At 36.4% G+C, this 19200-nt stretch overlaps 1 protein-coding gene across 2 annotated transcripts in view; it reads left to right on the top strand.

The window, feature by feature from the left end:
• Positions 1 to 19200, top strand: part of RAD54B (RAD54 homolog B) — a 100151-nt gene that overhangs the window by 57940 nt on the left and 23011 nt on the right. For both annotated transcript variants that reach the window (XM_007453243.1, XM_007453244.1), the window contains 5 exons: positions 5196 to 5390; positions 8530 to 8811; positions 11824 to 11986; positions 15161 to 15386; positions 15654 to 15861. In XM_007453243.1, coding sequence (XP_007453305.1) covers positions 5196 to 5390; positions 8530 to 8811; positions 11824 to 11986; positions 15161 to 15386; positions 15654 to 15861 — 1074 coding nt within the window. The remainder of the gene's footprint in view (positions 1 to 5195; positions 5391 to 8529; positions 8812 to 11823; positions 11987 to 15160; positions 15387 to 15653; positions 15862 to 19200) is intronic.

The raw sequence follows: 19200 nt of genomic DNA, 5'->3' as shown, positions 1-19200 counted from the left end.
AATTTTTTTTTTTTTTTTTTTTTGTCATATGTTTTCTCTTTGGTAAATACCTTCCAGTGGAATGACTGGTTATAGGAGGTGTATGTTTAACTTTCTAGGAGTCTGCCAAACAGTTTTCCAAAGTGACTGTACTACTTTACATTCCTTCCGAGTAGTGTGTGATATTTCTAGGTGCTCAACATCTTTTTTATTTTAGGTTTTAATTGACTCTACATCTTTGTTAACACTTACTATAGTCAGTTTAAAAAATTTTAGTCAATTTAGTGAGTGTGTGGTGTTATCTCATGTTTTGAAACAACTTTATTGATATATAATTCACATACCATATAATTCACCCTCATAAAATATATAATTAATAATTTTTAGTAGTATATTCACAGTTATGTGCAACTATCACTACCATTGTAAGATGTTTTCAACACTTCAAAAAGAAATCCTGGGGACTTCCCTGGTGGCACAGTGGTTAAGAATCCACCTGCCAGGGCTTCCCTGGTGGCGCAGTTGTTGAGAGTCCGCCTGCCGATGCAGGGGACGTGAGTTCGTGCCCTGGTTCGGGAAGATCCCACGTGCTGCGGAGCAGCTGGGCCCGTGAGCCATGGCCGCTGAGCCTCCGCGTCCGGAGCCTGTGCTCCGCAATGGGAGAGGCCACAACAGTGAGAGGCCCGTGTACCACGAAAACCAAAACCAAAACAAACAAAAAAAGAATCCACCTGCCAATGCAGGGACACGGGTTCGAACCCTGGTCCAGGAAGATCCCACATGCTGCGGAGCAGCTAAGCCCATGTGCCACAACTACTGAGCCTGTGCTCTAGAGCCTGTGAGCCACAACTGCTGAGCCCACGAGCCACAGATACTGAAGACCTTGTGCCTAGAGCCTGTGCTCCGCAACAAGAGAAGCCACTGCAATGAGAAGCCTGTGCACCATAACGAAGAGTAGCCCCCGCTCGCTGCAACTAGAAAAAGCCTGTGCACAACAAGACCCAACACAGCCATAAATAAACAAATAAATAAATAAATAAATTTATTAAAAACAAAAAAGAAATCCTGTACTCTTTAGCTTTCAACCCGCTCCCACCATGTGCCCCCCACCCCCACCCCAACTCACCCTCACCTCCCAGCCCTAAGTAACCACTAAACTACTTTCTGTCTGTATAGATTTCCCTGTTCTGGACATTTCATGTAAATGGCATCATGTAATGTGTAGTCCTTTGGTGACTGGCTTCTCTCACTTAGCATAATGTTTTCAAGGTTTATACATGTTGTAGCATGTATCGGTATTTTAATCCTTTTAATGGCTGAATAATATTACATTGTAATGATGTACCACAATTTGTTTATTCATTTGTCAGTTGAATGGATATTTGGGATGTTTCTACCTTTGGGCTATTATGAATAATCCTGCTATAAACATTCATGTGTAAGTTTTTTGTGTGGATGTGTTTTTCTCTCTCTTAAGCTTATACCTAGGAGTGGAATTGCTGGGTCATATGGTAACTAATCTTTTGAAGAAATGCAAATCTGTTTTCTAAAGTGGCTATACTATTTTACATTCCACCAGCAGTGTGTGAGGATTCCAATTTCTCCACGTCTGCACCACACTTTTTATTATCTATTTGATACTTATCATCCTAGTGGATGTGAAGTGTATCTTGTAAATTTATTTATTTATTTATTTTTGGCTGCATTGGGTCTTCTTTACTGCATGCAGGCTTTCTCTAGTTGTGGCGAGTGGGGACTACTCTTCGTTGCAGTGCGCGGGCTGCTCATTGCAGTGGCTTCTCTCGTTGTGGAGCATTGGCTCTAGGTGCGTGAGCTTCAGTAGTTGTGGCATGTGGGCTCAGTAGTTGTGGCTCGCGGGCTCTAGAGTGCAGGCTCAGTAGTTGTGGCACACTGGCTTAGCACAGTGGTTAAGAATCCACCTGCCAGGGCTTCCCTGGTGGCGCAGTTGTTGAGAGTCCGCCTGCCGATGCAGGGGACGTGAGTTCGTGCCCTGGTTCGGGAAGATCCCACGTGCTGCGGAGCAGCTGGGCCCGTGAGCCATGGCCGCTGAGCCTCCGCGTCCGGAGCCTGTGCTCCGCAATGGGAGAGGCCACAACAGTGAGAGGCCCGTGTACCACGAAAACCAAAACCAAAACAAACAAAAAAAGAATCCACCTGCCAATGCAGGGACACGGGTTCGAACCCTGGTCCAGGAAGATCCCACATGCTGCGGAGCAGCTAAGCCCATGTGCCACAACTACTGAGCCTGTGCTCTAGAGCCTGTGAGCCACAACTGCTGAGCCCACGAGCCACAGATACTGAAGACCTTGTGCCTAGAGCCTGTGCTCCGCAACAAGAGAAGCCACTGCAATGAGAAGCCTGTGCACCATAACGAAGAGTAGCCCCCGCTCGCTGCAACTAGAAAAAGCCTGTGCACAACAAGACCCAACACAGCCATAAATAAACAAATAAATAAATAAATAAATTTATTAAAAACAAAAAAGAAATCCTGTACTCTTTAGCTTTCAACCCGCTCCCACCATGTGCCCCCCACCCCCACCCCAACTCACCCTCACCTCCCAGCCCTAAGTAACCACTAAACTACTTTCTGTCTGTATAGATTTCCCTGTTCTGGACATTTCATGTAAATGGCATCATGTAATGTGTAGTCCTTTGGTGACTGGCTTCTCTCACTTAGCATAATGTTTTCAAGGTTTATACATGTTGTAGCATGTATCGGTATTTTAATCCTTTTAATGGCTGAATAATATTACATTGTAATGATGTACCACAATTTGTTTATTCATTTGTCAGTTGAATGGATATTTGGGATGTTTCTACCTTTGGGCTATTATGAATAATCCTGCTATAAACATTCATGTGTAAGTTTTTTGTGTGGATGTGTTTTTCTCTCTCTTAAGCTTATACCTAGGAGTGGAATTGCTGGGTCATATGGTAACTAATCTTTTGAAGAAATGCAAATCTGTTTTCTAAAGTGGCTATACTATTTTACATTCCACCAGCAGTGTGTGAGGATTCCAATTTCTCCACGTCTGCACCACACTTTTTATTATCTATTTGATACTTATCATCCTAGTGGATGTGAAGTGTATCTTGTAAATTTATTTATTTATTTATTTTTGGCTGCATTGGGTCTTCTTTACTGCATGCAGGCTTTCTCTAGTTGTGGCGAGTGGGGACTACTCTTCGTTGCAGTGCGCGGGCTGCTCATTGCAGTGGCTTCTCTCGTTGTGGAGCATTGGCTCTAGGTGCGTGAGCTTCAGTAGTTGTGGCATGTGGGCTCAGTAGTTGTGGCTCGCGGGCTCTAGAGTGCAGGCTCAGTAGTTGTGGCACACTGGCTTAGTTGCTCCGTGACATGTGAGATCTTCCTGGACCAGGGATCAAACCTGTGATCCCTGCATTGGGAGGTGGATTCTTAACCACTGTGCCACCAGGGAAGTCCCATTAAGTAGGTGTTGTATTTTAAAAGATTAAGTAATCATTTGGTTTTTGTTTTATAAATTATATTGTTTTGATAGCTTCCCGGGGTCAAGTGTGTATTTGGTAAAAGACATAGTGAATAGCTCTTCAGTAATGGGGGAATGAGATTTTCCTCTCTTCAGCTGGAATTACTTTTATTTAGCCATTGAAAATATAGTGTACAAGTTAGGTGAGAACTAAGAGCTAGGGCTCAGTCTGAGGGTTGTCTGTGTTCCTCATGGAAGTGCTCATGTTTTAACTGTAACTGCCAAGGGGAAAAGAGAAAATAAGACAGAAATAAGGGGAGATTTTGTCTCTAGTGTCAAGTGTACTTTGAATTAATAGATAACTTTTAGTGTTTTTGCTTCAAAACAGTAAAAGATACCATTATATAGAATATCATATACATGCCTTTCAACCTATTCTGCTGTTATTCTCTGTCTTATTTTATTATGTTTTATCTTTTTAAGTTGAACTATAATTTACATGCAATAAAATGTATAGCTCTTAGATGATCAGTGATGATTTTTGTTAAATGTATATACGCATGTACCTGTCACTCAGAACAAATTCTTTTATTTATTTTTTAAAAATTTGTATTGGAGTATAGTTGATTTACAATGTTGTGTTAGTTTCAGGTGTATAGCAAAGTAAATCAGTTATACATATACATATATCCACTCTTTTTTAGATTCTTTTCCCATATAGGCCATTAGAGAGTATTGAGTAGAGTTCCCAGTGCTATACAGTAAGTGCTTATTAGTTATCTGTCTTATATATAGTAGTGTGTATGTGTCGATCCAATCTCCCAATTTATCCCTCCCCTCCCTCCACCCCTGCCTTACCCCTGGTAACAGTAAGTTTGTTTTCTACATCTGTAACTCTGTTTCTATTTTGTAGATAAGTTCATTTGTATCCCTTTTTTAGATTCTACATATAAGTGATATCATATATTTGTCTTTCTCTGACTTACCTCACTCAGTATGACAATAGAACAAATTCTTCTCTCCTGCCTCTTTCCAGTCAATTTCCCAACTGTAGAGGCAGCAACCACTTTCTGGTTTCTATCACCATAAATTAGTTTCCCCATTGCTGGAGAATTTTCTGTGTTAGACTGTTTGGGTATGTTTTTGTAAGGTGATATTGGAAATGTTTTCAAGAGGAGTATAGACTTTTGTAAGAAACTTTTGATTTCCTGATTATATACTACTGAATTCTCAGAATCAGTGGTCCAACCTGATTGCTCCCTAACTAGGAGACAAGAGTATATTCATGAAATTTAGTCTGATTGCTACTTTACTGTTTTACTTTGTTCTTATTTGAAAAAACTACAGGTTTTTCTTTGAGAGAACTCTGTGATCTTATATTACTTTTCCTTGATTTTGTCATGTCACTGTTAATTAAATCAGTTGTTTATTCAAAATGTGATTATAGATCTTTTTCCATGGATGCTGAAATTTTATCTTTAATTAGTAGAGTTTAAAATGTTGCCAGTGATTATTATGTTATTTTATTTCAACATAGTTTGTATGATGATAAGAAATTTACATTCATCGTACTCATGGTAATGTTAGCACGTGACATTTGCAATTTCCCAGTTTATAAAATGCTAACATGTGCATGAAAAAAATACTTAATACAGTCTAATTCACCTGTGCTTTTATTTGTTGAATGATCTATTTAAATATTAAAGTCATCTTTAATAATGTGGTTTTTATTTTATTTTTTATTCTAAGTTCATTTAGCCCCTAAAGAAATAACAGTGTCTAAGGGACAAGAAGAGGAACCTGATAGCCTAGTTAAATATTTCAGTGTTGTTTGGTGTAAGCCTTCAAAGAAAAAACACAAAAAGTGGGAAGGCGATGCTGTTCTTATTGTAAAAGGAAAGTCATTTACATTAAAGGATTTGGAAGGCAAAGACATTGGAAGAGGTATTGTGATATTACCTGATGTTTATGATTTGGTCTAAAATTAATATATATCTCTGGCTACAAAATTGAAATGTAATTGGGTTTTATGAAGTTGTTCCTTAATTGACTTTCATGTCTAAATTATCTCATAAACATAAAATTATCTCTTAATCGTGAGTCTGACAGTCTTATGCATACTCAGTGAGATGAATCTCATCCCATGGTTTCATTTTCTCCAAAAATAAAATGGCCAGCCAGGTATATACAGTTACATTGGCATTTTTGTGAGATTAAGCAGTTTGTCTTGGTGTGTTTTACATCTTTTTTTTTTTTTTCCAGAATGCTGAGTGAGTAAAAGTTAAAAAACTGTTGGTATTAGGAGTGGAATGATATTTAACTTCAATGATACCTAAAAAAATTTGAAAAATAGCAAGGAGATAATGACTAGACATGACCTAGATTAATACCTACAAATTGGAGGTTACCATTATTTCCATTATAAAATGTTGCCAGCATGATTTGTACAAATTAGCCCACAAATTCAGAATACCTAAAACCATTATGGTTTTTTTACATTGTCTCTTACTGTTCAGTTCTGAGTGTGGCCCATAATTATAAAATCTGTTCTACAAGTTCACTCATTCATTTGAAAGCACCATAGTTTATAGCTTTCAGTAACTGTAAATGTGCTAAGCACTATGCTAGGAGTAAGCATTCAAAGATGGATATAGTTTATAGTTTAGTGGGGACAGGGCAATGTAATTAATAATTAGGAAGCACTAAGGTAATTGTTTCAATGAGAATTTTTGCTAAGCACAATACGAGCATATATAGAAGGACCATTTAAGTTGACCTTTGAGGCTAACGGAAAGCTTCATAGGAGTTATTGTTTAAGGTAATGTTTGAAGGATGGATAATTTTGTAGGGGATGAGAAAGGGGCAAGACATATGTACAGGTTCAAAGGCAAAACTACTTCAGTGTTTCAGGAATGTAGTATATGCAGGGCAGTGGCAAAGAGGCAAGAGTTGAGGCTGTATGGAATTATCTGCAATAGAATTTTTTATTATAAAAATATTGAACAAGTGCTATATGTTCACTATTATTCTTAGTGTTTAGAGAAATTTAAAAAGAAAAATTGCAGTACACATTCCGTGTTGTTGGTTAGGGTAGATTGAGGCAAAAGTTTTGGAGAACTTGTTTATACCTATTTAGTGAAATTATATTCTAAAGCAACATAGAGAGGTAAAAATTATCAAAATTACTCTGGAACATCAGTTACCCATAAGGTATAGTATATATGGTTTTGAGTATATATAGTTTGTAATAAAATGATCTTTCAGTTGCAAGTAGTGATAAATGCAGATTAGTTTATAAACAGTGGGTTTTTGCTCTGACTACCCAAGTGCAATCACCTATGGTGCTTTTAAAAAATGCCAGTGCTTAGGCCTTGACCTCTGAAGCTCTGATTATTTGATCTGGATGGTGGGGAGAGGGGCTGGACATCCGTATGTTTTAGGTTTCCAGATGATTCTCATATCCAGCAGGAGTTGAATCCACTGGTTTAAACATTAATGGAGGTTTTAATTGGCTTTCAAAGTGAAAACATCCAAACATAAGACTTGGTTGCTTAATTGTAACATTAATAAATATATCAACCTGGAGTTAATCTTGCAAGTTATTGCCTATAATGCAAGCGGTTTTTCTTTTAAATAAATTGGATATACAGCATTTAAATATTGTTAATGTAGGAATAAACACTCTTAAGAAAACTGAAGGCTGTAATGCTGAAATTGCTAATAGCTTGTGATAATGTAGTCAGAGTCATTTGACTGTCATTACACAATACCCAGAAAAGAACAGGTGTGGGAAACAGAGTTCAAGAGTTTAAAGAAAGTCTCTGGAGACTTAGAGATGTTTGAGACAGTCATCACTATGGATCAGAGTGAAATGAGAGATCTTGGAATTAGAGACTTTTGAAGATGCTTCAAAATTATGTTTATTCTTATCTCCCATTTTCATGTGATTAATAGGAATTGGATGAATAGTGTTGGATTCTATATGAAGATAAAACTATTTTCTTCCTTAGTGTGGAGAGATCAAGACGGTTGTTGAATTGAGATAGTCTGGGAAATGGAGGTATGGGTCTTTAGCATTGAGGAGCTCCAGCCAAATAACTTCCTCCTATATCAGACCTCTGTCATAAATAATTGAAGAATGTATATTATGTAGTTACCAACTGGCATGGATTATAACTATTAGCCCAGTTTTAATAGGGAATTGTAGCAATTTCCAGCTAGTTTTAAAAGGGTCACGTCATGTTTTCTAAAATGTGATGAACTTTTATTTTTTGTTTTTAGAGACTTTAAAAAGTTTTTGTTGTACACAGTTTTTGCCCCTCCTAGTGGCACAAAAACCATGCATTTAATGTAGACAAGCACAGGAATCTAAAATTCCCTCAGTGTATCTGGTTAATGAGTTCATTTTAAACAGACTGACTAACTTACTCATATTTATATTGCATCAGCACCTTACACATGGCAGCACTTAATAAATGTCTGTTGAATTAATAATAACTCAAGTTTGTTATTATAAAATATGCCACTTTTTATTCAGGAGCTGGAACTTGGACTATCAGTGGCCTCTATGACAAATATATTTTTACTATGCTATCTCAGGTGGAACAGTACAGTACTAGTTGTGGTAGAAATTGTTTTTATTGCTAGTTCTGCACATTTCCAGCTGTTTCCAAGTGGAAATAGAGCTTCCCTGGTATTTCTCTAGTTTGTTCACAAGAAAGGAGGGTCCATATAGTCTATCAAACTCTTTTCTTGGCTTGATTTTCTACAGACAGCAGATGGCAAAACTATGAATACAATAGGCTGTATTTTCAGTAATTAAGAAAAGCCTTGCCTCTCTAAAACTTGCCTAATTTTTATAACGATATAATTATTTATGTCTTCTGATTTTTGCATGTATGTGTGTGTGTTTTTACTAAAATGATAAATTATATTTTTGTTCTGGCTAATGGTTATATGAGGCTATTTGCATTCCAAGTAGTTTTTATTCTGTACAGTTAGAGGAAGAAGACTCTGGTTACACTAATTAAGTCATTTTAGAGTGTCAATAAATTAAATTAATTTTTTTCTTCTCAATTTAAAGGCATTGGATATAAATTCAAAGAGCTTGAAAAGATTGAAGAGGGCCAAACAATGACGCTTGGTGGAAAAGAAGTAGAAGTCATGGGTATAATCTCTCCAGATGATTTCAACAGTGGCAGATGTTTTCAGCTTGGAGGAGGAAGTTCTGCTGCCTTACGTTCTTCTCAAGCTGTCAAGAAGTGTTTCTCTAACCCTTTCAAAAGTGTCTGTAAACTAAGTTCAAAGGAAAATAGACAGAAAAGTTTCCAAAATTGCAAACCACGCCATGACCCATATGCACCAAGTAAGATTTCAAAACTAATTTGAGTATTATGTTTTTACTGTCTAAAGATGTTTTGATATGTGAATTTAAAGTTTAAATTTTGTATTAAAGCTTTCAGGTAAAAGTAAATATTATTTTTCAGACATACAGTCTGATGTAAGGGATAATGTTGAAGTTGAGTAACAGTATAGTGTGAGAATTATTTCATAAGTATATGTACAATTGCAAGAATACAGTAATCAAAATACTATACATGTGTTAAAGGAAAATTGTATAAATTGTAGATGTATACACACATACATACATGTATATGATTTTGAGTAAAATCTGATATCTTCAGTAGGGAGAAAAATTAGTAAATTCATGAGTTAGGAATATTTTTGAGCTTCCATTTTGAAGACCATATGCTTTGATCACATATATTAGTGATTTAATTCAGTATTAAAATATTGAAAGGTCAGATGTCATGTAAAGAATTCCAGTTTTATTCACGAGAATTCAATTCATCAAGTTAATTTTCACATTAATGAATTTAATTAAAAAATTACATAAAAAATAAAACCATGTTTGTTTATGACTTTTTAAAATTTGATTGTTCAGTCAACAAGTATTTTTTGTGTGCCTTTTATACATTGGGCCCAGAGGTGAAACTGTCATGACAGAGCTTCTCATTTGGAGAGGAGACAGACAAGAAATTTGAATTATAGTGTAGGAGATGTAGAAGTTGGAGAATAGGCTTTTTTTGTAATAGTAGTAAAATAAAAGTATTAAAATAACTATCTTTCCCTCTTGCAAGTATTACGGAAACATAGAATTTTTGAAATAAAGGGACCTTTTAGGTAATTTAGACCAAGCCCTTCACTATGCATTTGAGGAAACTGAGTCCCAGAAGGATGAACTGACTTTCTTGAATTAAAATAACTTGTTGGCATAATTGAGATTAAAACCCCCAAATTAAAAATTCCTAGCTGTATTCTAGATTGTTTGAGACTTAATTGAAATTTAGAGAGTGGAAGCTTATGCTTCTGATTTTTCTCTTTATCTAAATATTTTGTCTGTCCCACTAGCTCTTTTAACAAGCCTCCTTCTCTCCTTTATTCTTATTTCTCTTTGCCTTCCTGTCATGTAATAATAGAGGGCTGTGGGGAACTGAAAAGAATACTGTACTTAGTCAAAGACCTGAGTTAGAGTCTTGGTTTTACCACTGAACTAACTGGTTCTTCAACCTGTTGGGGGAGTCACTTCATTAATGTTTTTGCCTCCTCATGTGTAAAATGTGGGTTCTAATAACTACCATAGAGACTTGGAGTGCCTGGTATATGTTGTGTATGATAAATATTTGTTGACTGAATGAATGAAAAATTTTATTGTGATAATTTATATATATGTGTATATGAGCATGTGTGGGTGTGTAAGCAAGCCCTTTTTGTAAATGGTTAAGTAGTTGATTATTCTCTCTCTCTTTTTTTTTATCTTGCTAAGGTTAGGACTAAGTTGTACACTTAAAACTAAAGCATGACAGATTTTGTTAGCATTGAACGATGCCTCATCATTGTGAAGGTAGAGGAGCATCTTAAGATTTGAATTGGTGTCCTATTGCTGTGGCGCTTTAGGTTTTATTTTTCTTGAAGCTGGGTACTTTGTTAGATGACTTATGATTCTGTGGTCCTTCTTGCTTGAGCTGTGTATCATCTTTACCTCTATCTTCTTTTTTTCCCTTTGTCCTTTTTAAAAGATAGAAAAAAATGGGGCCATTTCTTGGTTGGAAATCCACAAGGCATACACTCTTGCTTTGTTACTGGGATACAGAGGAAACACAAGGGCCAAGTTTTCCACTTTCACTCCCTATTCCCCTGCCTGCCAGGAATTCACCTTAAAAATGAGAGGTGAATTCCTCGTTGCTCAGAAACGTGGGAAGATCACAGAAAATTTTCTTCTGGGTAATTACTATCAGTAAACACAACCAGACTCTCATTCCTGTGACTATGTATTTCCACATTGATAGTTATTTATTTAATTTTCTTTTTTTTTTCGGCCACACCATGCAGCTTGTGGGATTTTAGTTCTCCGACCAGGGATTGAACCCGTGTCCTCGGCAGTGAAAGCTTACTCTTAAGCACTGGACTGCCAGGGAATTCCCATATTTGATCTCCTGGAACCCATTTTTTAAAAATCTCCTTTTCTCATCTTTGTTCTTCTCTTTTTTTCTTTTTGTTTATTTTTTAAAATTTATTTTGTTTAACCATGATGTAGACATACAAATATATCCCAAAAATTATTTTGATGAGTTTATTTTCTGATTTCAGATTTATCAGTTGAGACCGGCTTTCTAGTTATGTTTGATTTTGTTTTTTTGGGTGACTTTTAATAAATCTTTTAAATTGTATTAGCGTGTTTCTAAAGAATTACATTGTTATTTGATGGTTACTTCATGCTGCTTTGCAAAGATTCATGAGTTTTACATTTATGAATGAAGTAATTAACTTTAAGCAAATAATGGTGGTGAAGTCAATGGAAAATTTGTCATTCTTTCTCAGTTCTTCTGAATAATAGGAGTAATGGTCATTGTTAGTGGGTACAAGAATGATAAAAGGGAGCCTTTATATTAAATTTGGAACGCCTTTCCAGAATAAGAAGTTGTGAGTATTAGCAAGAGCATCTTGGCAAAATTCCAACCTGTGCTTTCAGTTGGAAATAGTTCTCTTTGCTCTGAATACTGAACTATTAAGTGTTGTGGCTGAATTCTTTATTAGACAACAGTGAATTTCAGTGGTTTCAAAGCACTTTTGGGCATGAAGTTTGGAAAGCTCTTCACAATTCTTTGCATGAAATCTTACATCAATAAGGCAAGAGATTTTATTTTTTAAATTTTGTACCTTTGCTTAGCATTGATGTTACTGAATTTCAAAGTTTTTTTTGCCACAAATGATGGCAAATAGTTCTACCTTCTGAGTAATTAGAGCAAGATAATGTAGTTACTGACAGAGTGAAATTGGAATACATTTATAATTATACTTTTCTCTTTTTCTTAAGATTCCCTTGTTATGCCACAACCAGATAATAATCACCAGTGGATGTTCAGTAAGAACTGTTTTCCTGTTGTGGATGTAGTGATAGATCCTCACCTTGTATTTCACCTTCGACCACATCAGAAAGAAGGGATCATATTCCTTTATGAATGTGTGATGGGAATGAGGTAGGAAAATGATTTGTTTAATCTGAGCTTTGATTTAACCTGTAACATAATGGTTTTCTAGGACAAGCCTGATATATAATGCATCTCAGTGGGTACAGCATATATTTTAGTTGGTAGGAATGGCAAATGGTACTTAATGTGTATGTTTATTCCGCAGGTAGTTCTTTTTTTTCTTTTTTTGCAGTACGCGGGCCTCTCCCGTTGCGGAGCACAGGCTCCGGATGCGCAGGCCCAATGGCCGCGGCTCACGGGCCCAGCCGCTCCGCGGCATGTGGGATCCTCCCGGACCGGGGCACAAACCCGCGTCCCCTGAATCGGCAGGCGGATTCCCAACCATTGTGCCACCAGGGAAGCCGCCCCCCAGCTTTTTTTAAGCAGATTTTTTTTTTTTAATTTATTTTTTAAATTTATTTTTGGCTGCGTTGGGTCTTCGTTGCAGTGCACGGGCTTTCTCTAGTTGCGGCGAGTGGGGGCTACTCTTCATTACGGTGCACAGGCTTCTCATTGCGGTGGCCTCTCTTGTTGTGGAGCACGGGCTCTAGGCACGTGGGCTTCAGTAGTTGTGGCATGTGGGCTCAGTAGTTGTGGCCTGCAGGCTCGAGAGTGCAGGCTCAGTAGTTGTGGCTCACTGACTTAGTTGTTCCATGGCATGTGGGATCTTCCCGGACCAGGGATCGAACCCGTGTCCCCTGCATTGGCAGGCGGATTCCTAAGCACTGCACCACCAGGGAAGTTCCCCTCCTCCCCTTTTAAAATTGAGTTTTCTTAAAGAATTGTAGTCGAAGTGCAGTTGAAGTATCAATAGAGGACACACACATACATACAAACCAGACAAAGGGGTTAAAAAGAAATCAAAGGTCTCTGCTAACATGTTAGTACATTTCCTTCCAGTCCTTTTTTGTTTTGTTTTTAATGCATAGGACCTTGACTTTTATATTGGTCATTTACTAGGGAGTTGGGAATGTAAATTTCCCCAAACTCTAAGAACCCATTGAATGATGACAAGTTAAGGGAAAACTATTTCCTAGAAACTTTCTAGATTCATGTTCTTTCTCAAATCTGTTCTTCCTTTTGGAGATCTTATCTCACTTGGCCTGAGAATCATCTTTGATTTCTTCTCTCTCACCTTCTCTATCTAATCAAACCTAAACTTTTGATTATTTTCACCTCCCAAATATCATTTGGGTCCTAATTGTTTCTGGCACGTCACTGTAGCAGCTCTAGTAACTGGTGTCATAAAATTATATTTTATCTGGACTATTGCAGTGGTTTCTAACTTGTGTATCTGCTTCTGATACTTGTCAGATTCATTCTCCTTATCACCACCAGCTTGATTTTTCTGAAAACAATTCTGAACATGGCATTTCCTTGCTTAATATTATTACAATTCTCAGAACTTAGAGCAGTGTTTCCTAATCTGTGATATGCACTTTACTGGGTTGTGTATGGGATCATTTTAGGTATACATGGACAAATTTTACTTTTTACTTTTACTAGTAGCATATTGAGTTAATGAATAATTAGAAATAGCACATTAAACTTTTTGTTTCACAGATAAATTATGCTTAGAAAGAGTTTTCAAATAAATCTAAGTAAAAAAGTGAGTTGATTTAGAGAAAAATAATAAATAATAACATATAGTATCACATGTGTGGCAAAAAATTGTAATGGTAGTCATGAAAGACTGATGTTTGGGAGATGCTGACCTACAGGATACAGTCTGAGCTGTCAAGGATAAGTATCCTCCTCTTCTGTCTTCTTCCTATTTTGCCAGCTTCCTAGCTTTTATTTTCTTGCTTGGAATTCAGTTCAAGCTCCAACTATACTGATCTACCTGATTAATGTGGTGAATTCCTATTTACCTTTAAAACTCTGCTCAAGTTTCATCTTCTTCAAGTGAAGTCTTCCTGTTCTCTTCCCTATACCATGATGATGGATGATGGATGATGGATGGTGGATGATGGATCACTATTTTCTCTCTGCCACTCACTATGTCTCAGTTAGCTGGCATCTTGCAGTGGCAAATTGTTGATCTAAAATAATAATAGTGGCTATGATACATGTTTGTAATTTTTTCTCTACACTTTGAAATGGAGAACATATATAAAATTGTGTGGTTTTTTTTTTTTTTTTGGCTGCGTCGGGTCTTAGTTGAGGCCTGCGGGATCTTTCATTGTGGCGTGCGGGCTCTTCGTTGCAGTGTGCAGGCTTCTCTCTAGTTGTGGTGTGCAGGCTCCAGAGCTCGTGGGCTTAGTAGTTGCGGCGCGCAGGCTTAGTTGCCCCGTGGCATGTGGGATCTTAGTTCCCTGACCAGGGATCGAACCCGCGTCCCCTGCATTGGAAGGCAGATTCTTAACCACAGGACCACCAGGGACGTCCCCTATAAAATTGTTTTTGGTTATTATTTCTACTAGTAAGAAATACAATAGATTAACAAACTACACTTATATTTTTGGTAATATCCTTAATTCCTTTGGATTTTGTAACTTTAAAAATGTATATCTAATACCTTCAAAGAGCTTTAAAAACTATGAAGTGGTATAAAATGCCACTTATTATATTCCTTATAATATTTAATTTTAAATTACATTAACCAAGTAGGTTTGTTGGATGAGAGTTTTACTAAATTACATGTATTAGATCAAATAGTTAGTGTTTATTTTTTCTTACAGCTCAAGGAGCTGTTTTGGTTGAGGACTTCATTTACTGCCAGAGAATCATAAATACAGACCAATAGATCTTTCTGGTTTACATTTCAGTGTATTTTAAACTGTTTTGATATCTAATACTGAAACTGATGAAAACTGCTCAACTGTTGGTGATGAGAAGCATGGTTATAGTTAAATTATTCAAAGGTAGATATAAAATTGGGATTCATTTCTAATCTCTAAATATAGATACATGATAGTAACAGATGATTTAGATTCAACTCTAATTTCAAGTTGTTTTAGTAATTTAGTTCACAAATATGTAATGAATATAATTAGCAAAGATGCAAAAGAGAGATATGTCATAAATCAGCTGATTGAAGAGCTAGAAAAAGTGTTTAGTGGGGGCTAGGATTCATCCTACGTACAAAATATCAGCTTCTGGTTCTTAACTAATAGGTGATGATGTTAGGGACATAAAATATTTTCCTTTTGTAATTGAAGGAAGTATAATTGTTTCTAACAGGGTGAATGGCAGATGTGGAGCTATTCTTGCTGATGAAATGGGTTTAGGGAAAACATTGCAATGTATTTCGCTCATCTGGACTCTACAGTGTCAGGGACCCTACGGTGGCAAGCCAGTAATAAAGAAGACACTTATTGTCTCACCTGGAAGCTTGGTGAATAATTGGAGGAAAGAATTTCAAAAATGGCTAGGAATTGAAAGGATCAAGATATTTACTGTTGATCAGGTAAGAGACTTTTAAAAGTTTAGCCCTGGTCATTTACTAAATCTCTAGATTTTCAAATCAATACTGCAGTTTTCACTGTCTACATAGCAGTTTTTCAAGTGTAAGTAGCTCTGACCCTTTGCAGATAAATGGAATCTTGCCCTACAATTTGGTCATGAGTTAACATATTCTAATACCTAGTTAATCGTTGTCAGGAATACGCTGCTTAAATTTGATTTCACACAGTTTTTGCCCATGATTTGTTAAATATTATCTTTTTTTCCTTAGGACCACAAAGTAGAAGAATTCACCAAATCTCCATTTTATTCTGTTCTTATCATCAGTTATGAAATGTTACTTCGTTCCCTGGATCAAATTAAGAATATAAAATTTGATCTTCTAATTTGTGATGAAGGGCATCGTTTGAAGAACAGTACCATTAAGACAGCTACAGCCCTCATTAGCCTCGCCTGTGAGAAAAGGATAATTCTAACTGGTCCGTATTTACTTTTGGGAAGACATGATGGTATTTTTGCCTAGTGAATATGCAAAACTTGTAATATGATGTTTGGCATCCAAAGAATTGATGGTATTGAGTGGAATTCATACTAATAAACCTATGTTAGTTGAGTCTTGGTAGGATTCTGAATTATTTAAATCCTATGTAATGTTCTGCAATCCAGATTTTGGATTCTTTGAGGAATAAACACAATGGTATCATGGTAAAGAAGGTAGGAGATGGGACTAGACTGCGTGTGCTTGGTTTCCAAGTCTGATATTTACAGCTGTGCAACTTCGGGCAAGTTATACTTCTCTGTACGTCAGTTTCCTTATGTGTGAAATAGGGATAGTAAGACCATGTACTTCATAGAGTTGTTGTGAGGGTCAAATGAGTTAATCCATGTAAAGGTCTTGGAAGACTACCCTATACATGGTAAGTGTTTAATATAAATACCCTCTATTTTTATATGTTTGTGCTGTATGCATATGGTTTTTTGCTGGCCAAAGCTTCTGGCCCAGACTGTCTGGAAGGATGAGATAGACTGTGTGTAAATACAAGAATCTGTTTCTACCCAATCCTTTTTAGCTTAAGGCCTAGACTAGAATTAGGCCTGAATAACTCAGTGTAGCTTTTCTCCCACACCTCACTTTGGTCTTATGTGGTAGCAGAGGAAAGAAGAGAGTAGTATTCATTACTAAGGTTTGCGACCCTTCCGTTTTCTACTTAAGGCTCTATTTCCCTATCATCTTTAATCCTTTTGGAAGGGATGGGCAGGGCATGATTGTCCTTATTACATCATATCTCATGGTGTCCTTCATGTTTCCTGTATGCATGTCAGATATCTCCTCTGAAGTTTAAATGAGGAGGGAGAAAGGGTGTGACCAACAGCTTATTCCTCCATTCCACATCTTTAGGGTAGAAGTATGCCCTGGAGCAACAGAGAAAACTCCCCCTGTTGTGCTCTCATTGAGTTGGGGTGTGGAGGGTACCCATCTTTAAGTAATTTATGATCATTTGACTTCCAATTTGTGAAGAAGGATTGTATTAACCATTACCAAATGTGATTTTTAAAACTATGTGTGCTTTTTAGAAATGATTTTGGGAACTGTTAAATGACCTTTACATTCTTCACATTTAGTCACTTAAAGATAATAAAGATAAAAAGGACAGGGATCAAATCTTACAGTTATATCTGCCCCCCAAATTTAGTAGATGTTCAACAAATGTTGTCAGTAATACTGGTGATATGGAAACCAGAGAATAGAAAAACGGACTTTGAACATTTAGTAGAGGCTGTTTTTAAAGAAAAAAATTAGTTGGGGAAATGGAAAACTTAATCTAGGTAATTTCTGTTTCTTTGGCTATTTGAGAAGCTAAGCGGATTCCTTATACTTCTTGACTAGCTTTTGATTTTGAGATCCTTGGGGTCAGAAAAGCAATGGAAAAAAAGATTTAGCTGAATTTAGTTATACTGCTGGAAGAAAAAAGCAGAGACTGTTTCTTTTTACTGCTCAATGTGGGGTCAGTATTGCTTATGGAGTTAACAGCTATGGAGTTAAAAAGATTGGCATTCGAAGGGGAAAGAAAAATAAAAAGGGAGAGTGAGAAACTAAGATTACTTTTAGGTAGTAATAATAGAATAATAAAAAAATAATAGATTCTCCTCTATTTGAAAAACAGATAATGTCCTTTAGCAAAAATGGACAGTTTTACTAATATTCTCAGTTATAAGCAAATACCAATTCAACTAGCGTTACAGATTAAATTTAATATTTTCAGTAGAAAATGATTCTGGGACTTCATTCAGAAGGACTGTCCTGATGATGCCCAGTGAGATTGTTTCCTTTGAGGAATTCGCATTGCCCCCTTTATTTGTACTTTGTCTTCTTTATCTTGTTTCTGTTTTCCTGTCCTTGTCTCTGTTGCTCCTGAGCTGTGAATGTAGGTGAAAACTAGCACTAACTAACCTCTTACATTTAGAGATACTTACAGTTGGTTTTTATCTCCGTAGAATTGCCTGAATAAATTCTTCTTTTTTATAGTGGCAGCATATCTTACTCCCAATGTGATTTGTGTCTTATTAGGAAGTAACATTTATATATGAGTATGTACAGTGCTCATATATAATAGGTGCTCAGAAGCTATCTAAGAATCAAATGAAAGTAATTTTGATTCTTTTTCCTTCTGCTATCTAGCCCAGTGCTGTGAAGAATATTTAGTTAATATTTACTGGAAATTTTAATATTAAAATTAAATTAAATTAAAATTTAATAGAGTTGTATTAGACTTCTAGGGCTGCCGTAACAAAATACCACAGACCGGGTGGTAAATTTCTTCAGTGACAGAAATGTATTTTCTCACAGTTCTGGAAGCTGGAAGTCCAGTGTCAAGATGTCAGCAGGTTTGGTTTCTCCTGAGGCCTCGCTCCTCGCCTTGCAGATGACCATCTGCTCGCTGGGTCCTCTCATGGCCTGTTCTCTGAGTGTGTGCATCCCTATGTCTTTCTCTCTTCTTGAAAGGATACAAGTCATATTGGATTAGGGCTCCACCCTTATGAGCTTCTTTAACCTTAATTACCTCCTAAAAGGCCCTGTTTCCAAATATATTCACATTGGGAATTAGGGCTTCAACATATGAATTTTGAGGGGACACAGTTCAATCCACAATATCTTATTATGTTAGATATCCTTCATTAGATGTTAGATATCCTTTCTTTATATTATAAAAAAGAAAAATCTGAGATTTGAAAAAATTCTCATTAAAAATTGAGAGTTAAAAATATATACCACACACAGACACAGACACACAGAGATACATACACATATTGCTATATTATAGCATGCTTAGAAACTGGAGAATGGAAATCATCTTTCAATATCAATTTCTTAATGAGCCATTAACATTTTGTCATGTTTCATTATTCACACACACACGCATGCACACATGCACACAGAGAACATACATACATATTTCTTTTTTATATATACATACAAAATCCATCTTTATTCATAGACACACATGCACAGCAAAATACACTTAATGTAAACATTTTCCTATGATAGTGCATAATTTTGAAATGTGGTGATGGATATCTATAAGCACATACTTTTCTATATAGATTCCTAGAAGTGGAATTATAGGACCTGAAGGAAAGATACATGTATGAATATGTATAAAGAGCTCTTAGAGCTTTTTATGGAGATAATAGATGTGGATATAGCTGTAGGTTATTAGCAATGTTCCAGTACTTTGGTTGGGTGATAGATTTATGTCTCCTTAAAAAGTAAACAATAAAACAAAGAAAAAGCTTTTATTGCTGGGATAGAGGTAGGG

This window comes from Lipotes vexillifer, unplaced genomic scaffold, assembly GCF_000442215.2.
Source record: "Lipotes vexillifer unplaced genomic scaffold, Lipotes_vexillifer_v1.1 scaffold1038, whole genome shotgun sequence".
Lineage (NCBI taxonomy): Eukaryota > Metazoa > Chordata > Mammalia > Artiodactyla > Lipotidae > Lipotes > Lipotes vexillifer.
The sequence above is the reverse complement of the archived record's forward strand: the minus strand, read 5'-3'. Positions and strand labels throughout refer to the sequence as shown.